Here is a 23268-nt window from a genome sequence, read left to right on the forward strand (position 1 = left end):
ACCCCCTGCCCGCTCTCCAGCAGCTCCGATTGGCTTCGGAAAAACAACAACGACAACAACAAAAAATAATAATTAAAAATTAATTTACTAATTGCTTCCCAGAGAAGGCTTTTCTGGGGGGGAACGTTGATAAAAGGAGGAGGAATTTGATATTAAACCGGTCGGCGTTCGCACTCCGCAGGCGCGGCCGGGGCCGCCGTCGCCGTCCCGCCCCGCCCCGCGCCCCGACGGGGCGCGGGGGGGGGCGGGACGGCGACGGCGGCCCGTGGGGCGACAGAGCGGCGGCGCTAGGACCGCGGCGGCCGCCGGTCTCGCCGGCAGACGGACAGACGGACGGCCGCGCTCCGCAGCGGCGCAGAGGGAGGCGTGCGGAGCCGCGGGGAAGGAAGAAGAAGGAGGAGGAGGAGAGGAGAGGAGGGGAGGGTTGGGGGGGGGGGGGAAACGACCATGGGGAAGCGCGGGCGGCCGCGGAGGGAAGGCGGTGGGAGCCGGTGCCCCCTCGGGGATATCTGCAATAGGAGCCCGGGCATGGACACCTTCCTCTACAACGTGCAGGTGCTGCTGGAGGCCGCCAGTTACCTGGAGCGGATCGAGAAGGAGAATAAAAGTAAGTGTGGAATTTGCGGCCACGCGTGTGCGTGACGGGGGGGGGTGGGTGGTGGGGGTGTGTGTGAAAAAAAATAATAATACCCCAAACTTTTGGCTGGCTGCAGGGGACGCGGGGCACGGTGACAAAGGACGCCGGGGCCGGCTTATCCCCCCCCCCCTCCTCCTCCCCCCACTCCCTCCCGCTCCTCGCCGCGGCGGAGACACGCGTGGGATTCCCCCCCCCCCTTTTCACCTCCACGGGAAGGCGGACCCGGGGGAGGGGGGGAAAGTTTGGGATGGAGAGCGGAGCGGGACGGCGCGGAGGGGATGCACGTCTCTGCCTGTCGGGGGACCCGGAGAGGGGCCGGGGGGGGGGGGCGGGCCGGCGCGGAGCCGGAGCGGCGGGGGAGGAGGCGGTGACACGTCCCCGCTCCCCCCGCCGGGGCATGGGCAGAGTCACGTAGGCAAGCGGCAGCGCTCGCCAGGTAGCCGGCGGGGAGGGCAGGGCAGGGCAGGGTGAGCGCCCGGTGCGGGGAGGCGACCAGCCGGGCCGCCGGCCTCTTACACCGCGGGTGCGGAGGGTGCGCGTAACCCGCGCCTTTCTCCTGCGGAGCGGGTCTGCCGAGCGGGGCGGGGACTGCGAGGGACGGCGGCACCGTAGGGGGATGAGAACGCGTTGGGAACAAAGGAAGGGGCCGCCGTGCCTCCCGCTGCGCTGCGCGGCCGCGGAGCCCCACGCGCGGAGCGGACACCCGGGGCCGCCGGCGCCCCGCCCCCCGCGGCCACATGGTTCGCACATGGAGGCAGCCCGCCGCTCTCATTGGCGGCCGTCCCCCCGAGGGGCGGGGCCGCGCGGACCGCTCCGCCAATGGGGGGCGGCGGGGTCCCCCGTGTGACGTCACGCGTTGCCGAGCGGGGCCGGGGGCGCCGGTGCCGCTGTCCCCGGGGAGCCACCGGCCAGCGCCGCCCGGGGCCCCGGCTCCGCTCCCCCCGCGCCCTGCCCCGCCGTCCCTCGGGCTTCGCCGTTCTCCTTTCTTTTAGTCTTTACTTTTGTCAAACCAGGACCATTTTGATTTACTTTTTTATTTATTTAATTATATATTTTTTTAAATTTCTTTTTTTTTTAATTATTTTTTCTCTTTTATTTTTCCTCTTTCCTCCCCGATTTTCCCCTTTTCCCCCCTCCTCTTCCCCGGAGCGGCCGCTGCGTTTTGTCTTTCGTTTCACTCTACAAAGGGATCGGCGGGTCCCCCCCCCGTGCCGCGCCGCTCCATCACCCCCTCTTCCCCCCCCCACCCCCCCTATGGCAGCTATAGGTGACGCTATAGGGTGCCCTGCCTCCGCGCACACGCAGGGAAAGGGGACCCACGGCGGGGAACCCCCTCTGCCGCTAAAGCCCTGGTGGTGATGAGCCGAACCCCCTTGTTCTCCCCTCGCCCGGAACGAATCCCGGCCGCTTCTCTGGTTTTGAAAGTTGAATTAATATTGGGGTGGGTTTTTGGTTGTTTGGGGGTGGGTTGGTTTTGTTGTCGTTTTTTTTCTTCTCACGCGCTAATTGTTTGGTAATGAATCTGCAAAGCCGAGGGTCGGAGGAGCTAAAGCAGCACCGCGGCGGGCGGCTGCGAGCCGGAAAATGACAGGAGCTACCGGGAAAAATGGGGTTTGGGTGTGAAAGCGGCAGCTCCGCTGCTTTGGAAATGGAGTGGGAGACCCTGGATTTGTTCTGGGTTTGGGTTTTTTCTGAGAGTGCTCTTGGCTCGAAGGGAATCTGTCAAAATCATGTTGGTTTTTTTTTTCGAGGGGGGGGGGGGGGAGGATGGAATTTTTCTTGCTGTTGAGGTGGATGGTGTCTGATTTTTTTTCTGCGCTCCATTTCAAAATGCATCATTTTGTGCGGTTCCTTGTTTGGAAGGAGCTGGAAAAGGAGCAGGACAGCGGGATACAGGGGGGTTTATTAGTAGATTTTGAAGAGGTGTTTGCGTCCAAACAACTCCGCTCCCGAGCGCTTGTTTTCGCTGGAGCTTTCGCTAACAATCATCGCGGTCACAGTACTGAAAATCCTCACTTTTACTAGGCAATTCTCCAAAAGCTTTCAACATTTTAATTTGCAATCGGGACGTTTTAGGTTGAAAAGTCCCGTTTAACCACAGGCTCAACTATTGAACGTGCCGTTCGGAACGTGACCGTCGTAAACCAGGCGGCTCTTACGTGTTGCTCCCAAACAAAGAAAAATGCTGCTGGGATTGGAAAACGGTCTCTTGAGCGTTAAGGGCCCTGCATGAACGAAGGAATAGCTGCAGGAGCAGGAGGGTTATATCCTAATGTGTATATATATATATATAGTCTTACTGGGAAGAGATTTGCGTGCGGAGCTGAGGTTATTGCACCTAGAGGATACTGTGCCAGCGCAGGGGTGGTTGCTGAGGGCACCTCGTGCTGGCAGCCACCTTGGTGACAGCTGGTCACTCTTCGTTACAGTCTCCGACCCGGCAATTAGCAATAACAGAGGAGACCGGGGCAAAAAAAAAAAAAAAAAAAAAAAAAAAAAAAAATAGTTGAGTGATGGAGGCTGCGGCCGAACTCGGTGCTCGCCCGCTTCCTGCAGGGTGCCCAGGTCGTTAGACGGCGGTGTCACGCAGGGCAGTAATGAGCTACTTTAGTGTGACTCCCCATCAGGAAGGTGACTGAGTCACAGCCCGGTTGTGCTAGCTGCGGTGCACGTAGGGGAGTGACGGTGCCCTGCCCCAAGGAGATGCAGTCTTGAAAAAAACAGAGGTGACAGGTAGATGTTTGTCTCCTCCTGGCCAGGACGGGGACGGGGCTGGGTGAAGCGCCAGGGTGCTGGCTGGGGCCAGCATCGCAGCTGGGGGGGAGCTGAAGGGCTTCAGGAGCCAAGGGCAGGAATTTAAGGAAGGGCTGTTACAGCTGGGGGAGCTCAAGTGGTTTTCCTACTAGTTTTATGCTGTTTCTGATAAGCCGTAGTCATTCGTTCTTCCACGCCCTTGGTGGCCATACCAGGTTATTCATCTAAGACACTGTCCCAAGAAGGAGTGGATGCTGTTTGAAGGAGGAACCCCCTGAGAGGGCAGGTGACCCTGTCTCCTGTGGGTCCAAACTCTCGGATATTCCAGATGTCACGTATTGTGGTGGTAGAGGAGCAGCTACGAGACCCTTTTCAGCTTCTAAACCACACCAGTTTCTCACCTCTACCTGCAGGTCCATAGTGCAAGTTGTGTGGTGGAGCCTTCAGCGTCAAGGGCAGGACTTTCAGTTAAGGCAGGAATTTCCTACCTCCTTGGTTCCGAGGGAGAAATAAGGAGATGATTTTTTTACATGTGTAAGTCCCACATCCCATCGTCGTGGTCATGAATAATAGTAGAGGGACCGTGGGGTGGCTGGATGGTGTGGAAACAGAACCACAGGGCTTAGCACCACGGAGCAGGGTAGGAGGTACCATCAGGGCTACGGCAGTGGGAGACAACCCTTCAGCAGTGCCCTTTCAGCACCTCTGCCCAGCTGTGGAACCACCCTTTTAGTATTCACTCACCTTTAAAAAAAAATTGGAATAAAAATGATCTGTATTACGGTACAGTGACTGGGGAGACTTGAGTCCTGTTATCAGACTGCTTGGGTGAACTGGAGTATTTTAGCTAGTGAAATAGAACTGAATTATTTTTCCAGTTGCGCCTCTGGAAATGAGTAAGAGCACTGCCTGCCTGCCTGCTGGCTGCAGTTCTCATGGCAAGACCACAAAACCCAATCCCAACACACCTTGCTAACCGACACGTACAGGTTTCCAAATGACCTGTTTCTAGAAATTTAAGCTTGGTATCTAAGGAGTAGAAACGCCACATGAGAAATACTACGGTGGCTGTTTTCAGAAATGGAAGTTTGTGCCGAGGGCAGCTCTGTTGGTGTATCTGTAACCTCTGCAAATGCCATTTCATGAATAAGCATGGCTGGAAATCCGTAGCATCTGAAATGCTGGGGCTTGGAAGGTCCTGGCGGAGGCACCTGGAGTAAACTCAGCTGAGGTTCAGTACGTGCCAAGCATCCCCTTTGTGTGTGTGCACTCACGCTTTGTCAGCAGGAGTTGCGTAAACACGTGATGAATTCTTCGGATATGATGACTTATCTGTAATAGACAGGGTATGTAATATATCCTGATCTCACTACAGATACAGACGTATGTCGCCATATCCTCTTCTAAAAGCATGAAGGCCAGCAACCCACTGACTGTACCAGCAGTGTCCTTATTCACAAGTCCAGTACAGTTGTGCATACAGAGGACTTTGGCCCCTCACTGAAGATAGCTAGATCCTCTTCAAGAGCTGGCTATGTTTATTGACCTTCGGACCAGGAAAAACATATGGGTAACCTTAGATTTGTCCTTTGCTCCTGAGTAATCCTCTCTGAAGGGGAGGAAAACTGAGCCTTGAAGGTGAGTCAACAGTATCTTCATCATGTGGCTCCTTCCATTGTTTATGTGCTATTTGGGGTCTTTTTTTGAGAAGCCAAAGTACAGATGGATCAGAAACCTATAATTAGCGGAGGGCAGAAGGAGACAAGACTGCCTTCAGTCTGTGCGCAGAGCTCCCATTGAATCAATGAGAGCTGAACACGTGGCACAAGGTCACTATAGACGGTCTTGGATCTTACGGTGATGTGATACATGGAGCAGTACAAGGCTCCTTCATTTATATATTTTTCATCCAGCTCACAATAAGCCCCTTTCATTCCTCCTGGTTCGTGACCCGGCCACAGTGATTCATGTGTTAGCCACTTCCAGGTTGGGTTAGTTTGACTCACGCTGTTTGGACCTCAGCAGAAAATTCAGAAGGAAACCACAGCGGGAGAAATGATAGGGCAGAGGTAAAACCGTGGGACCGTGCCAGAAGCACTGCTGAGAACCGATCACATCCTTTGTCAGCAGAGCATCCTGAGAGCTGGTGGAGAAGCACCTTCTGCTGTTGGCTGGAGAATCCTACCTGCTTTTTATTTAGCTGAGGGATCCCATCCTGTACGTGATGTATTTTTTTTCTCACGGGAAGGCCCCTTACTTCATTTTGCTGCTGGGTCAGTCAAGTGACTTGACCGAAGTGACAGAAGTCACCGACTCGGAATAAACTGGGGCACAGCACAGGTCTGAAAACAGAGCAACGTGTCACCCACAGGAGAGAAGCAAGAAGCCCAAAGAGCCAGTGCACCTGTGGCTTTTGCCTTATTGATTGGCAGAGCTTGGTCTTTGAATCGGAGTGAGGTATACAGCATGCGCTTTATTCCTGGTCAAACTCTTGGGTATCCAGGTGGTTTGGCTCTGAGAAATGTCTGTCCTCAGCAGTGGATGGCTTCCAAGCACCAGTGGGAGTGCTGAAAGGGATTATCTGATGCCTTGCGAAAGAATGAGGCTCCCGGATGAGAAATGAGGCCACGTCCTGTAGGCAGTGTAGGTCCCTCACTGAAGGTATTGCAAGCATTGGAAAGGTGTTGAGTAGGTGGCACTTGGGATGTTCTCCAGCCCTGCTGCAAGTCCTCTGATGCTGAGCTGTTGCAGTACAAGAGCAGAGCCCTGGTTGTTAGTGTGTGCTGGTAGGTGGGATATTCAGGTGTGCCAGAGAAGTTGTTCCCCTGGCTAGAAAAAGAGGAGTTTTATGGACCTGACGTCTCCAGAAATTTGGAGAACTGGTGAACCTTTTTCACTGCTTTGAGAGCAGCAGAGAATGGTTCCTACCAGGGATCTCTGTTCACACTTTGGATGCAGGAGTGTTAAGTTTCAAGGCTTTGAAAGCAATATTAAGAATTTGCAGGGTTTGTGTGAAGGTGGGCAAAAGAAGCTCTTGCAGCTGTGCCTCCCAGAGGCTGCAAAGAGTTGGGGATAGGAAGAGTTTAGAAAAAGCCAAAGAAGGGGTGGAAAACTAGGCAGTTTAGCCAAAGGGATTGCCCTTATTGAAAATAACTTCCTCGCTGCAAAGCATTGTGTTATTTCTAAGACTTGTGTTAAAAGCAGAGGGTTGGGCATCTTGATTTGTGAGCCGTGTCCCTGTTCCACCTTTAGCTGAGGGTGTGTCTTCGCGCGAGCCATTATGCTGCTTACACCTCAGTTTCCCTTCCTACAGAGTGGAAAGAAAAGAATTGAAGTCATTGCAGGTTTGAGAAGCTTAAAACATTACTTTCTGGAAAGGTCTTAAAAGATTTCCCTGACGGAAGATGCTAGTTTAATGCAAGCGATGGCGGTGTTGGTAAAAAACAGACCACATCTGTTCTACTTGATGAAAATAGTACAGCAGCGTTTCAGATGTAAATATTAATTGATTTCTGCACTGCAGATTTCTTCTTGGATATTTAAATTGTTGCTAAGGAGGAGGGAAAGGCTATCAGGGAGATTAACAAATCCATTATTAAGGCTGGAAATGGAGGGCTGCCGAAGTGCCATTTAATAAAATGTAAAAAGCCCTTTTCTAAAGGGCGAAGCAGCAGAACACACAATGAAAGTGAATCACAGCTGCCAGAAGGGATGCCAAGCAGCAAGCACTTATAATCAGAAAACTGTACTTACAGATCATTCGGAGCCACTAAATTAAATGATCTCATTCTCCCCTAAAATACTCTTCCCTTAGCCCCTCCCCAGCGTTGCCTGTGGGTTGCTCAACCACATTTTAAATGTGACTTTTGGGGGGGGTTTTGGTCAGCAGTGGAACAGCATCGGGCCTCTTCGTGCCATTCCCTTTCCACCCACTTCTGTTTCTGTCACAGACAACTCCAGCGCTTTGCAGGCTGACCTGCCCACACGAGCACTTGCGATGGCAACTGAAAGATTGTGCCGTGGCTCCGCAGTTGGCTTGTCCTTGCCTTGTTGGGGCTCCTTCTTTGGATAGATGTCCCACAGCTCACTCTCAAATTTGTCTTTTGTTTCACACAGAATTATTTTTTTTTTCTTCTAATTGTGCATTGTTTACTTCAGAAACAAAGACTTGGAAGCTGAGCTGGTGTGTAAATGGAAGAGCTGATCCTACATCATTTCACGCAGAACTGATCCTGCTGTTACTTCATTCCTGCGCTGATTTAATCCACTGTGCGCATCAGTGTCCCCCTCCTTCATACTCTCTTATTTTGTACCTTCAGCTTTAGCTTCAGGAGGCTGGCACTTTGATATGCTCCTAAACTACCCCTCCATTTTCCAGCCGTGGCTTTCCCTATTTAAATCCTAGAGTGGCACCACGTATCTCCGAATGTGCCAATTGGAAAAGCCAGATGCTGACAAGAACCTGTCTTGCAGTGATTTTGGGGTTTCATCATGGGTTTTTTGGAGGGGTTGTGTTGGGTTTTTTAAATGTTTTGTATTCTCAATCCTGAGAGGCAAATGGCTCCCTGGCTTTGGAAGCAGGTCAGAGGAAGCACGGTTAGAGCCCAGGAATGCTCTTGCGTTAACCCCGCTGTTGCAGAGAGGTGTGTGCACCTGTGTCCTTTTCCCCTTGTGAGCAACCCAAGATCATATAAGTAGTCCCTGAGACGGCTCAAATGTGAAACTTTCCATGTGCTTTTAACACTCTGCTTTATCGGCAGCTTCCAGCGTAGAAAAAAGAGGGTGGGGAGAGAGAGAGTACCTCCTGCCCCGAGTTCTCCCCCGGACAAAAGCCAATCTTTACACACGCTGTGGTCTGGCTCGGTGCAGGTACGTGAAAGGAGCCCGTCCTGCCCGAGCGAGGGCTGGGGCTTGCTTTTCCCTGGTGCAGAATGAAGGGGGGTACGTCCCTGAAGGTGTCCCAGCTTTATTCTTCAGCTGTCCCATCTCAAGAGAAACGAAACAAATCAACCCTTTGAGATTCAGAGATGAAAAAGGCTGTGTAAGAACTGAATAGTGGTATTATTTTTACCTCCATCAGCTGCAAGCCTGCAGTTTTCTGAGGAAATCTCAGAAATGGTGAATCAGCGAAGTGCGTTTAAAGAAAAGTTAGCTACCCTGAGTCCACTTTTTTTGTCAGGCTTTCTCAAGTTGAGTGCTGCCAACTCTTGCAACTCCTTCACAGGTCTTTTGTGCTCTGCTTAAAGCTCTTGCTACCAGACACAAGCTATTAATTGAGAATCTCGGCTTTTTAAATTTTTTTCCGAGGTATTTTTCCAGCTCGCATTCTGAGGGAGGGATGCTCTCAAATATAACCAGTCACAGCCTAAAGGTTCAGACCCATGAAACATAACCCAAATTGGAACTACAAAACAATCCTTGGAGGGTTTCTAAGTCAGTATCAGTTTGAGATTCAGGTTTTTACTCTAAATGTTCTGATTTTGAATATTCTCTGATTGTGCCCTTTTTGAGAGTAGATAAAATATCTTAGAGACTGGTATCATACAACTAAATTTTAACAGGTTTTTAAGCTCCATTCCAGCAAATGTTGAAGTTGGTAAAATTCAGAGTCACAGAAGCACCTGTATGAAAATCAGGATGTAAATGCGTTATTAAGATGCTGAGAAGAGAGATCAGACTGCAAGGTGTAGGTGTGACAGTATTTATTAAGATGTTGAGATGGTCACTGTTGTTACTTGTTTACGCGCTGCCTCAAATACAGTGAGATTGTTGTCTGTGACATCCTTTGTCTGTGATCTCAAAGGGTGGTGTTCACATTAAAAAATGGGTCTTGCACCTCTGTTTCCCATCAGAAACACTGTATCAGTCACTCTAGGTGTGACTTCCCAGAGCCTGGCACCTTGTCTTTAATTACATCTCCAAGGGTGAGATGTGGAAAGCTCCCACTTTTTCTTCTGTAGCCGCTCTCTGCTTTATTCTTGCCACAGTCCTGTCACTTCCACGTGCGGAAAGCCCTGGTGTTTGCAAAGAGAGGGATGAAGTGGCTGCAGGTCCCTCCTGCCTCCTAGGCGACGTTCGTCTTGCCCCTAACGTGTTGGTGGAGCATGGAGCTCTTGGCCTACACGCTGCTGCAGCAGCAAAGGAGGAAGGACAGGGCAAACCGCTGTCACCTCAGGGCTTGCGTGGGCGCACAGCCATCACCTCAGGGCCTGGGTGGGCACCGGGCCATGTCCTCAGGGCTTGGCCACCGTCACCTCAGGGCCTGAGTGGGCATGGGGTCATCTCCTTAGGCCCGGCCACCATCACCTCAGGGCCTGGGTGGGCGCACACCCATCTCCTCAGGGCCTGGCCACCATCACCTCAGGGCCTGGGTGGGCTCGGGGCCATCACCTCGGGCACGGGGGCACTCAGCCATTGCCCCGAGGGTGCTTTTGGCCCCCACGCGTGGGTTCCCCTGCCCCTAGACAGCCGCCGTCTCACGGTGCTCGGCGGCAGCCGGGGAACTACATTTCCCAGGCAGCCCCGCGGCGGCGCCCGCCCCTCCCGTGAGCGGCGGGCAGAGGTAAACAAAGTGCTGTGAGGCGGCGGGGGCGGTGGGCGCGCGAGGCGGGGTGGCCTGAGGGGCCGGTCCCGGTCCCGGTCTCGGTCCCGCTCCCGCTGAGGGGCCGGTCCGGGGCGGGGGGGCCTAAGCAGGAGCTCAGGGGGTTGGACCCCGGCAGGGTCCGAAGTGGGGGTAAATCCGGGCCGGGACCGGGGTTTGCGGCTGGGGGCAGCCCTCGGGCGGGACGGGTGTGGGTCGGGGATAGCTCTCGCCTCGCTGCCTCCCCCGGGGGGAGGATCCCCGCGCCGGTCCGTCCTCCGGCATTTCCTCGCGTGTTTGCCTTTGCCACCCTTCGCCCTCTTAGGAGAGCCGTCCCCCCCCGGGACGAGAGGGCTGTCGGTGTGAGGAGGCCCGGGGGCTGTGGAGAGACGGCCATCCCTCGCTCCTCCCCCCCGCAGCCGCCCCCGTTTCCAGCGGGGGAGCTGGGAGTCTGGGGGCGGAGGGGGGGCCCGGGGCTGCGGAGCCCCCCGGCTGCCGGCCCGGGGGCCATGGAGCAGGTCCAGATGATCAACATCCAGCGGCTGCTGGAGGCGGCCGAGTATCTGGAGCGAAGGGAGAGAGGTAATGGGGGGAGGAAGGGTGCTGGGGTAACAGCCCTCCCCGAGGGGAGCGGGTCTGGGGTCAGGCGTGTCCCTGGAGGGGCCAGAACGGCCCTGGCCAAGGGGATCGTTGTGGTGGGCTAGTGGTAAATCACTGAATGGTGAGGGGTTTGGTGAGGGACAGGGCTAACAGGTCCTCCCAGAGGCGGTGGCTGAGGTGGAAGGTTGTTGCAGAGAGGGGGAGACTGAAGTGAATGCGTTTTCTGGAAGGAAAAGTGGGGATTGGTGTGAAAGTTTCCCACTGGGCAGGAAGGCTGGTGGTGGGTGGCTCTGGCTTTGCAGAGACCTCGATGGCACAGTGAGCTATGCCTGGTGTGCCTGGTTCAGATAGCTTAGACAAGAGGGGAGAGAAGAGGTGCTCTCTGGGCTGTCATGTTTTCTTTTGATGTTTTCAGGTGTTTGAGTGGTGGTGTCCTTCCTCCAAGGTTGGCAGAGCCTTTACACTCCCCTTCCTTTCTTTTCTCCACCTCCCAGTCCACTTCCCTCTGAACACATCATCACTCATTTCCCTGAGCTGTTGTGGTTAAGGGCCTCCCCAGCCAGGCTGACGGACGGGTTAGTGGTGAGGCCTGCCTGCTGACTTCTTTTTTTTTTTTCTTTTTCCTTTAATGACCCTTTTTTTTTGTAATGCCCTGCCTGTTGATTCTCATGCAGAGTGCGAACATGGCTATGCCTCGACCTTCCCCTCAGTTCCAAGTCCTGGAATACAAGACCCAAAGCCCACGCGGAGGCTGAGCCGGGCAAGGAGACACAGTGGCAGTGGCAGCAATGCAAGTATTGCCAACAGGTACGATGCGGGCAGAAAAGCGTGGGGTGCAGGGCTGGCCGGGAGGATGAAGCTGAAGAGGAAAGCTGGAGGCAGAGTAGAGAAACTTAGCCTGTGGGGAAAATGGGAAGAGTCTGATCACAGGGGGATCTGGAGCTGGGACACACAAGTGCAGCATCCCTTCTGGATCCATAGTGCCGAGAGCAGAGGGGACATAGGGGAGCTGTGTCTGAAGTGGCACTGCCAGCTGACTCTCTGCCAAGGCTCAGATGCTGCAGAGGGAAGGGAAATAGGGAGATCTGTTCCTAGGGTTCAGGGAGAAGGTAGGCAATAGCTATTCCCATTATATACAGCTGACGTCTTTCCAACCCAGAAGTCACTGCTTTTAAGGGATAGCATGCGTGCAGCCTGAGTGCTTTGGGATTGTAACGACAGGCATGATTTGAAGCAAGGAAATTATGTTTTGAAATGAATCCCCTACAACAAATGGGAGAGAGGGAGATGACTGGCTGCTATGTACAGTGTGTTAAAAATTCAGTTCAGGAAAACAAAGCTGTTTTTCACTTTACCTTTCTGGGCAGTGGTCTTTCCTGGCTTTCTGATTGCTTGGTAATTGTAGAACTTCACGTTTTTGACACTTCTCTTGTTATACAATGCCATATTTCTTAGTTTCTTAAATCTAGAAGAGACAACAGGATTAAGCCTGCCAGTTGGTGCTGTGGTAGGATCTGCCTCTCCCCTCTTTTTCCTGTTCCTTTTGTTTTCTCTTGCTTCCTTCTGTAGAATTGTTCAGACCTTGTTGAGACCTTCTGGGATACAGAAATTTTAGAAGCATAAAGTATCATTTTGAAAAGGCAGTTGCAAGCTTGCTTTTACTGCAGCAAGTCCTGTGCAATCCATAAAATGGTGGCAGGTGGCTCAGGTGATTAAAGCTTTCTTAAGGCCATTGGGAAGGACCTGTAAAGGCCTAGGGGAAAGGTGCCTTTGCTTGCAGTGATTCTGCTTCGGCAGCATTTGATAATAAAGGTTGTTTGAAGTGATGTTAGGACACCTTGCTCTGGGCAAGTTTTCTTCATCAGGATCAGCGTATCCTGAGCTCTTTGTATGCTGCATGTTTATATTTGCTTCCCTCCCTCATCCGGCCTCTCCTGATTTCAGGGCAGTTGTAGCCCTTTACTGTTTCCCATGAACTAAAGTCCCAAATCCCAGTCACTTTGTGTTGGGAAATGATGGCAAATGCTGAATTGAGATCTGTATTTTTCCCCTCTGGGTTTCTCACATACTATTTTTCCATCCCACACCTCTTTCTCTCAAAGGCCTTTGTCATGGCAACCTGCCCTTCTCCAGAGGAGGGCTGGAAGCACATCCCCCTCAGGAGCTCCTAAGCACTGAATCCAGCAGCCTGTAGGCTGGGGAGGGCTGCTCAGCGTGCCCTGTCGGCACACAGCCCCCAGGCACAGCTCTCCCAGGCATATTCCTGTGCTGAGACCAGCCCCTTGGGCCATTTAGCCTGACAGGCTGAACGTATTGGTGTGAAGGGAAAAGGGAACAGAGAAACAGAAAAGATACTTTCTAGTCTTATTTCAAACCTTCAAGGAATACTGAGGTCAAAATGAATCCTGGGAGTGAGAGTGTTGCCCAGTGTGTTACCTCCCATGTTTCGGCCTCAGGGAGTGACCAGTGTCAGGTCTGCTCTGGGCAGAGACCAGAGCAAGTCTTTTGGGGAGCTCACACCTTACACACAGAGTTGGAAATGGGAGTTTCTTTTAGCACAAGTCGTAGCAGCTTGCGCTTGCTGTAGGAGATGGCAGGCCTTCCAGATGGCTGCAGTGCCGGGAAGTGACAACTGTGAAGTTCAGGGTGCCTCCAAATTCACTGCAGTGTGTTTTGTGTGACGCTGGGTATAGCATCAGCCCTGTTTAAGGAAGCCTCTGTATCATCCCTTCCTGTTAAAATCAAAGGGACAATTCAGTAAGATGTGTCTAGTGGAATTTGAATGGACTTTGAATTAAATATCAGGCCCTTGATGATGGGCAAAACTTACATTTCATGTGAGATTTTCTTAGGCTGTTTTTGTCTCAAAAATGTTTAGTTTAGAGAAGTGATGCATTTAAATCTTGTGCAGATCTTGTAATTTAAAAGCCTCCTGTAAAAAAGTCTCTCGAGCAACCTTGGCAAAGCACAATTGTTTTGTTTTGTTTTTTTCTTTATTTCTACACTTTTAGAAATTGACACGTGTGCATTGTTGTTGGTCTTTATTGAACCAAATAATCCATGATTATGTGGTGCAGGGTATTTACAGAGCCTAGGTGCTCTTTAATTCATAGTTTAAATCCAAGTATTTCCCTTCAGCATTTGCAGCCCAGACGTGGCAGCTATCTCTTCCCAACAGGCTCTGTGCTGTCATGGCACAAACACCCAGAAAGTTCTGGGGAACGGGCAGCCCAGCTCTGGATGGCAATGGTGGAGCAAATCTTATTCTTACAGAACTACGATGGTCTCCCAGTTCCAGCAAAATAAGGGTGTGCAGATAAAAGGGAGAACATTGCTTCATTATTCCTAATTTACATGATGCGTTTGTAAAGAAGGATGGTTTGTCTCAGTTGTGCAACCAGCAGCACGCAGATTGCTGCAGAGGGGTTTCCCTCTGCAGTCCTCAGGACATTATCTGTGTCTATGTGTAGTGTTTTGCATGGGTATTTTAAAGACCTAGTGTTGTGAGTTAAAACCTGAATATATTTTAAAAATATGCAGTCTTGCTTTAGTTAGGGATAATTAGGTATTGAAAATTACCCACCTGCAAAAAATATGTGGAGAATCACAGTCATTGTGACCTGAAGTTCATCATAAACAAGGGAAGCTTTTTTTTTTAAATCCCATTTAACACACAGTGAAAAGCAAAAGACCAAGCAAATAGATTAGCCAATCCGTACTAAATTATGATTTAATTTTGCCTCTTTTTTTAATTTGCACTTAACAAAAATATCTTCTGTCTTTTGGACGGGGATGAAAAATTAGCAGAGATTTATTGTAACATACAGTATCGCTTATTTAATGTTCGTTCCTTCTGAAGACGTTTCTGGGACAGAAGCTGAGTACTGAAAACTTGCTAGAGAGCGTGAAGTTCTAGAGGTGGAGAGAGAGAGGTGAAGTTCTCCATGCTGGAAGTACAGTTCTGTGGGTACGTTAACTTGCACTTGCTGGCACTAGAAACTGCTCTTACGGACCCTACATATGCAGTTCTAAATAGACCCAGTTATTCATTATAGTTAGTTAGCATTAGACTGGTTTGATATTTATACATTTTGGAAAATAATTGAGAAGACTTTTTAATCAATTTAAATTGTTGTGTCAGCAGGAAATAAAATAAACAGCAGGGATGCTAAATGATTTTTTTTTCCTCCATAATACAATCAGTTTAATGAAGTTAAGATTTATAAAGGAATCTGAAATTACGTTGCAATATTAGATTGTCATTTGTGTTTTGGTTTTTTTTAGACTCTCAGGCATGTGGAAAAGCCTGTTATTTTTTGGTCTGATGCTGAGGAAATGCCAAGCACCCTCCCAGCAGTGCTAGGAGCCCTCAGCTCTCCCAGGAGGCCTGTGTTGTTAAGGGCACTCAAAGAATCTATTACTTGGTTCCATGGGGGAGGGTTTGATCTCTGTCCAGTTTCTTTTTCCTTTCATTTTCCTCTCTTCCCATTATCCTCCCTTGTGGCTGAGGCTGCTTCCCAAGGGCCTTTCAGACATCTACAGTCCGGGTGCAGGTTGCCTGCAGAGCTTGGAATCAGCAGCTATAATGGGTATGGTAAGGCATTTTGGACATAGTGTCTTGAAAATCTGGATGTCTGGACTTCTTTGCCCTTCTGGCTGTTCTAGTGATGCACCTCATTTCTCTGTTGTTGCGCTCTCTTCTGCCCCATTTGAAACTTTTTTTCCACACTTCTAAATCCCATTGCTTGGGTTTGTGCTGGATCTTCTCTGTAGCCCTCCACTCATAACCTTTAAAGCTGTTTTCTTGAGGGTAGGGATTGGGGCTGTAGTACCCTCAAGTACTCTTGGCTTTAAGCTTAATTTGCTCTCAGTGTCCCTGGGCAAGGACTGGCAGAGGGGGCAAGTAAGTGTGCATTAGGTACCTCAGGTGATGGCTTTGTGTGCCACAGGTTCACAAACATGGGTGCAGAAGCTAAAAGGTTATGGCATGTGTAGCTGCAAGTCAACCTTGGCTGTCTGGTGCGCAAGAAAGCCTGATTTACCAGAAGAGCAGCACTCGGCAACTGTACCTTCCTGTGCTGGGAAGGAGTAGGGGGGGTGGTAACCGCTTGTATAAGCACAGTTTTAAATATATCTTTTCTGTCAGAGGAGGTTCGCAGTCCCCCCCACATTGCACTGATGACTGAGTACCTGGCATTTTTCAGCCTCTGGAGTTAGGACAGTGCTGTAATTCTGATTTTACTGGGGGAGACAGGCACAGGGGTCTGAGTGGTTTGCCTACCTTGTGTGAGAAATTCCTGAAAGAGCAGATAGCTGTGTCAGCCCGTGTTGTTCTACTTTTCTGCACAAAGCCTCTACCCCTTCTTCATGTCCCAGAGAGCTGGCCTGTGAGGGTTTTTGTTGACAGCTTTGTCTCTTCCTAGCCTCTATCAGTTGTTATTTGTTTCTGGATCATACTTTGTTTATTTGTTTGGAGGTTTTTGTGTATTTTTCTGAGTTGATTTTTTTTTTTAGCTGCTTGCACTGGGTCACACCTTACTCCACAGCTAGTGGGAGTTGAGTTTTGACTCCCTTTGTGTAGGTGGGTTAGAATCTGGCCCTTGTGTAATATGTTTGGGACAGAGACTGTGCTTTCTGTCTCAAGCCTTGTAGTGCCAGGGAGCTCTGGTAATAGCTCAGGACTTGGCTTTGCTTCCTATAGTACAAATTCATGTGTGTAAAACAGAATGGATGAGATTTGCTCTGCCATGTTTCGATTTATACCACGTTTTGATAACATACGAACAGTGTGATTACTGTCTGGAGTCTTCATGCTGGTATTGAAATTTTGTCTAGAAATAGTTAGAGATGGGATCTTGCCATCCAGTAGAAAATATATATTAATATGTTAGTTAATTTTTCAAGAAAGGAAAACTGGACAAAGCTGAGCTGTTAAGGATTGTTTCTCTGTTACAGATGTTGAGAAGGGATTGGTCAGCACTATTGACTATAGTTAAGTGTGAGCATGACTTCTTTTCCAGAAAGCGTAATGACAATTTCAGTGTCACACTGGGAAAATGGATTGCTGGTCCATGCACGAGAAGCAGAATTTCCCCCTTATTAAAACTCCGCTATCTTCTATAGGGTTGTGCTGGATACAGTTGGTCAGAGCAGGTTGGCAGGTAGGGCTGGACTCAAATAGCTCAGTTTGGCCTCAGCACATCCCTTGTGCCCATTTGATGTGATTTGCCCCGATGCAGTCTGCAAGTGTAGGCAAGCAAGTCATCGTGATGCTGGAGTTTCTGAACCTGCTGGCACTAAGCTTTGCCTTTCCTTGTCTCTGCTGATCTACATCAGAAGCTGAGATCCTGCCAACAATTTTTTGGGGAAAAAAAATGCCCCATGCAGGTGAAGTTTTGTATGCAGTGTTTTTTTCATTCAGTGATGCTTGGCTTTGCAGTACTACAACTGGCGGTTTACCAGGCAAAATACAGAAAGTGAGGGTGAACCCAGCAACTGGCATGAGAAGCACAAACCCCACTCCCTAATGAGGAATGAGGCCTCCGAAAGTGCTAGGGCTGATGTAGCAGTTTCCATGGGGGAGCCCACTGTGTTCCCCTTTGTCACCCTGTTTATTTTATAGCTCTCCAACTGGGAAGATCCTGCAGAACTGCAGTTCATGCTTTCATTTTTGTATTAGTAATATAGCCACACGTAGGGAGATCTCTGTGGTGGGGAGTCTATGCAGAAACCCATAATTGTGGGCTGAATTTATACTTTGATACCTTCAGTAGGTGTAAAATTTAATTCGTAGTCTCTGTCTGAGTTGTGCAAAGAGGCTTTTGTGTAAGCTGGAAGCAGACTCAGTTGTTGATGCTATCTGCAACTTAGCTATAATTCACTGCTGCAGCATCTGTCTGCCATGAATTGTCGCTCTCTGTGGCTGAAGGCCTTATGTCCTCCCAAATTTGGGGGAAGCCTCTCCAGGAGTGTGCTGTTTTGCAGCAGTGGGAGTTAGTCAGGGTTCATGCTGTTGGTGTTGCAGCGCTCTGCCTGGGTAGAGCTGTGCTGTGACTGCTGTGGGCTGATTTGCATCATTGATAGCAGTGCTCGTGCAGTGACAAGAAACTTCAGGTTTTGGTTCTTAGGGCCTTTTGAAAGGTGAAGGGTTGTTAGCCCCAGCTCCTAGAGAGATTTGGTGCCCTCGGTGGGGAGGATATTTAGGCCAAACCTGTTCATCTGTTCCTGGGATTTCCTCATTTTCTCTTCCCATATATTCAGTGTACAGTCAATTCACTGATTTAAGTAGTATGTCTTGTTTGTCAGATGTTTGGGGTTTTTTCCTCTCCTGCTGTGTTTGTACCCTTTTTGTATCTTTGCTGTTTAATGCCTGATCCACAACACATGCAGGGATTTATCTTTCATGCTTTTGTTTAACCTGACCTGATCCTTTGCTTGACAGCGAATTGGTTGTCATTTGTAGTGTTGTTTCCTTCTCCTTCCCTCTCTGTAGGTAAGACTGACTTTTTCCTTTCTCACTCCTGGTTGACCTTTCAGTTCCACTTCTCTTTCTGACCCAAACAGACCAGTCTATGTCATGCTGCTGAGTTAATTGTCTTGCTTATTGGAGTTCCTGCTGTTGATCATCTCCTGATCCCTCCTGACAAACTTCTGCCCAAATTCAAAGACTGCCTTCTGTTTGTTCTCCTCTTGAGAGTGTTGGCTCCTACTCCCTACCCGCTTTGAACCAACAAAGATAGGATTTGTTTTTGTTGACTATTTTGGGCTCTCTTGATCGGAGGTTGTGGGTCTCTGGGGCTGTGCACTTGGCTGACCTTTGCCTGGATCTCTTCTCTATGAGACACTGCCTTGTTGATCAGCTCGGAGGGAACAGGCCTGCTTTTTCCATCCTGCTGGATATATTCCCATCTCATTTCTGTGCTCCCTACTGTACTTCCATTCTCTGATATGAAAGTGATTTCAGTTCTGTTGCTTTATGAATCCAGTTTGAAGTAGCCTAGATGATTTCCAACATTATCTTAATTACTTGTTTGTACTTTGCTGCTTGCTCTGTGACAAGCAGGCATGTGGACTGAGAGCAATTCTTTTGCATCAGTTTTGATTAAAGTTCTTCTGCATAAATAAGTCAATTATTTTCTGAACACTTCTCATTTATCTCCTTCCATCTGTTACACTATCAAGAAGGGAGAAGTTACAGAAAGGGACAGATGACTTTGGGATTGCTGTTGAGGCTATTACTCCAGTCATCATTGCCCAGGTGCTTGGGCAGCCATAAAGCAATGTATAGTTATGGTAAGGTAACACGGCACCAGTTCTGGATTGCCTTTAACAGGTAGGCTACAATCTGCAGCAGTTCATGAACTGTTTCACAAGTAGCTTGGCCATCTGGGAGCAGTGGGAGGTAGCCACCTTGCTGCCTTCATGTTAGTTGCTGCTGCTTGTGAGCCAGAACTGGAAGAACAAGAAATCAGAGCTCTTCTGTTTTTCCTAGCCTTCCTTTTTCATGGATCTCCCAGATGCTGGATGAGTATGTCCCTGTTTGGCAGAATATAACCCCACTCATCAGCACGTCTGGGTTCTCTTCCTGATACTGTTACAGCCTGTGTAAGCCGTTATGCCTCAGTTTCCCTAATTCAGTGTGTAGCTAACAGTGATGTTAACGTATTTTCAAGTATATTTCCCTTCCCTTCATCTCCAGGCACAGTATTGCAGCAATATAGTTGTAACATGAGAGAGAAATAACAAGTCTAAATAGAAGTGAGGAAAGTCTGGCCTGGCTTACAGCCATACAAATGCCATCAGTTTCTTTTCAAACAAAGTGCATTTCAGTCAGGTGGCGTTTACTCAAAAAGCCTCTTTTTCCCCAGTGCATCTGAAGGCAGTTTCTTTAGGTCAGAAGATGTGTGTTGCAGAGAAGTACATGTTCCCCAAACAGACTGTTTCTCTGCAGATGACATTGCTAAGGCTATTTCTGGATATGACCGTCTTCCTCGAAAGGGTAACGAGTGTGTGGGAAGAAGCATGGTACAGGGCAAAGGGCTGGCATGCTGGGCCCTTGGATCACGTCCTGAGTCTGCTGCCGAAAGGCTGCAAGATCTGGACATGATCTGGACATGTCAGATGACCTACATGGGTCCTACCGTATGTACATTATATGGTTCCCCCCATCTGTATGTTGGGGTAATGTGCACACTTTTCTAATTCTGTTTTCAGGAAGCAGAATCAATAGCTTTGAAAATTGCTTCCTATGCCTTTATTCTGTTTCTGTGAATCACTGTGATCTGTCTGCCATGCAAGTACCAGCAACTATACTGGTTCTCTTGTGGCCTTGGAAGAGACTGAATCCTTGACTGTGCGGTGAGACTTATGGAGCCTGCCGGAAGTCAGCGGGGCAGGGACCTAATAGAGCTTTCTGCAGTGTCAGGCTTTACCCTGCTCTTTAATACGCTTGAATATTCAACAGAGAAAATTTCATTAACAGAGATATTAAGGTATTAGAAGGGGATGGATGAAGTCTGTGCCTCATTCTAATTAAATAATTAATTTTGTTTCAAATGATCTGTTTATGATGATCGTGTAGGGAGAGTGCCCTTCCCAGGTAGCAATTGGGAGAGACGTGGGGGCCAGCGCACATCTGACATTAGTGTGAGGAAATGTCTGTATCGTGCTGTCTTTGTTCTGTGCTGTGCTCTGCCCTGTTTATGGGGGAGCTTGGAGGTGCCATGGTGAAGCTGCTTGACATTTCTCCTCACTAGGTCCTGAAAAACATGGTTTTGTCAATGTATTTTAAAAAAAAAAAAAAAAAAAAGTCAAGAGTCTGTCTATGAGAAGCTCAAACTTCCTTGCATCCTGGATCATAGACAGGAGTCTTGCCTTGGTGAAGGCAAAGAGTATACTTTTTCCTGACCTGTGAGAATCTACCTGAATTTGGCCAAGTTCTAAATTATTATAGCAAACGTTGGCTGCTGCATGTCCAGGGGAGGTGGGCTAGAGTTTCTCTACTGAGATGGCTAAAGATACCGTTCCCACGTGAACATACAGCAGCCTTTGTGTCTGATCTGTGTGTCTGAGCCCCTTCTGATGTGGTTAACTGTGGGCTGGGAAGGGAAGGAGGTGGTTTCAGTAGGACCTTTACTCACTTGTCACAGAAGTTAGAAGGCAGACAAATGGAGCAGCAAATAGCACATTGGAGCATTTGCTTCACTCCTGGCCCCGGTCAGCCGCCCTGTGTACATTCAGCAAGTCCCTTTCAGCCTGGCTTGTTATAGGAGACCCCCAAATAAGTCTGCTGTTCATATTATGATTTATGTTTTTTTCCAAGGTATGAACCTGGGATCTGAGCTGCAGAAGTGCTGATGATGCACAGCTGCAAGGGGCACCAGCAGCAGTTGTGCTTTGAATGTGTAAAGTGGCCCAGAGAACCAGGCTCTTGGGGGTCTTCATAGAGGCACCCAGGGGGATGAGAATCTGCAACTCCAGTTTCCCCATTTCTTAGCTTCCAGTTTGGAAAGCAAGGATATTTGACAATAAACATGCTTGTGAACTGTCGAGCTGCTGCTCTCGGTGAGCCTGTCAGAAAGCCTGTAAGGAAACCACCAGTTCTCTATTCAGAGCAGGGCTTGGCTTGAGGCCACGCCTTGAACAATGAGGAGAAAACAAAATATTGAATAGCTGCTTGTTCAGCAAACCCAGTTCCTCTTGGCCGTGCAGGGCCCTGCATGAGGGAGTATGTGAGATGGGGTGGTTTTCTCTTAGCACTTGGGGTTAGGACCGGCCTCTGCACGTGGGGTCTGAGGTGGTGCAGGAGAAGGCTCACATCAGCATACTTGCTCCCAGCCGGTGCAGTGGGGAGGGAAGCCAGCTGGGGACTTCTTTGCTGGCCCCAGATTGCAGCGGTGAATACAAAAACAACATTCTTGCTGTTCTGTGGCCTGGCTTGGAAAACCCTTCCCCTGCAGGGTGCCACCTTGTGCTGCTTATTGGGGTGTTGCTCTGGTTTTGGGGAGCTCAGCTCTGGGACTGGAAGAGACTCGTGGAGCTCAGCAGGGAAGAGCTGTCTTCCTGCTCTTTCCTCCCTTGTGCTGAAAAAGCAGAACACGTGCCAGCAGAACAGCGTGCTTTGTTTGGGACTGCGACTGCAGTTCCTTCCCCACGTGAGGGTTATGCCTGATGTGTCTTATTGGATGAGTTTTGTTGTTAAAAAAAAATATTACTTTGTTTTTGCTTCCAGCTTAGATTCTTCTCTGGCACCTTGTACAGTGGTGTCTGAGAGCAGGGTTGGCTCACTTGGCAGACAGTGGGCAGGACATGAGGGCTGGGTTATGTTGGGGCTGGTTTGTTGGTTTTTGTAGTTTGCGGTGGTTGGTTGGGGTTTTTTTCTCCCTTTTCCCACTTGCAGCTTTCATTTGCCTTTTTTTTGTCTTTTACCCAAAAATCAGATGGCACAAATGTTCTTGTTAGATATCTCTGTGGGGTGCCTGAGAACAGCAACCCACCAATCCATGCGTTATCCTGGGGTTCAGGGAACCCAAATTAGGTACCCTGCTCTGAAAAATCATTTAGAAAATCATTTAGAATTTCTGTGTTGGTGGTGTTTCCCCCTGCATAAAAAGCATTAGGGAATAGTTAATTTCTGAAGTGTTGCAAACAGAAATAGTGATTATGAGGAGCAGTACCAAACTGGGAGGGGCCGTATAAATTCTGTAGGTGGCTTTGAAGGCATTGACTTCTTCAGGGTCTGTGTACAGTGTACCTTTTAAAGTTGTTTCTGACTGAGTGTTGCAGGAGGCTTTCAGGATACTTTGTAGAAACCCAGGGGTAGGTGACTTTCTGCAGTTGTGAGCTGCACGAAGGAGCTCTTTTCCCCTTCTTGAGCTGAAAAGAGACTCTGGGGCCATTTCTCCTTTTCCAAAGATGAATAAACACGAACAGTTGCCGGTACGGCTGCATCCCCGTCTCTGTTGGAGTCGGAGAATGTGAACTTTGGAAAGGGCCTGGCTTGATCCTGGGAAAAGAGCTTTGATCAGAGCCTTGGGAGGAATCTGATACTATGTCCATCTAAGAGTGACAGAAAAACTAGCCAGAGTTTGGGGTCAGGTTAATCTGGTGCATCTCCATTGACGTCAGTGAGAAGGTGAAACAGTCTGTACTCTCTCCTCACTTCAGCTCCTCATGGAGAAGCATTTATTCTGAACCTGAAGGCCAGGCAGTGTAGGGGGATCATGGGATAGTAATGGATAAGATAACTTTTGGCTCTAGTATTGCTCGGAAGGAGGTGTTTTGTTAGATTTGCTGATACATAAGGCTGAGGTGAGGCTCTTGTTGGATTTGAGGCTGATGCTTGCAAAGGGCATAAGGACGGCAGCAGAAGGACTTCTGCTCCAGCTATGCCATCTCCTGTTCAGCTGCATCCCACTTCTCTCCAGGGAGGTCTTGGCAGTGTTGAGTGCCATAAGCTGCTGTGTTCCTGAGGCTCCTGTGCAGCCCTCCAAAAGCCAGGCTTCTGGGCCTCCCAGAGGTGACGGGGGTTCACAGCTCCCTTAGAAACTCAGCCCTTGAACATCTCTGTCTGGGCAGGAAGATTTCACTCTTGTGCAGCTATGGTTAGTCTTACTGCTGGGTTGAAAGCCTCACTCTGCTGCTACTGGTGGAGCTTCTCCATAAGCTTCTCAGACTATGGCTTGTGCAGTTGGTTTCA

General features: G+C 49.5%; 1 protein-coding gene across 2 annotated transcripts in view; it reads left to right on the forward strand.

The window, feature by feature from the left end:
• The first annotated feature begins 260 nt into the window (after nucleotides 1–260).
• Nucleotides 261–23268, forward strand: part of MXI1 (MAX interactor 1, dimerization protein) — a 56891-nt gene continuing 33883 nt past the window's right edge. The window contains exons 1-2 of one of the 2 annotated variants that reach the window (XM_074158870.1): nucleotides 261–607; nucleotides 11246–11378. In XM_074158870.1, the coding sequence (XP_074014971.1) occupies nucleotides 448–607; nucleotides 11246–11378 (293 nt within the window). In that variant the 5' untranslated portion in view covers nucleotides 261–447. Of the gene's footprint in view, nucleotides 608–10480; nucleotides 10554–11245; nucleotides 11379–23268 lie in introns of those variants that run through there. The other variant, XM_074158871.1, reaches the window with a different exon arrangement.

The sequence above is a fragment of the Numenius arquata genome, chromosome 15 (assembly GCF_964106895.1).
Source record: "Numenius arquata chromosome 15, bNumArq3.hap1.1, whole genome shotgun sequence".
Lineage (NCBI taxonomy): Eukaryota > Metazoa > Chordata > Aves > Charadriiformes > Scolopacidae > Numenius > Numenius arquata.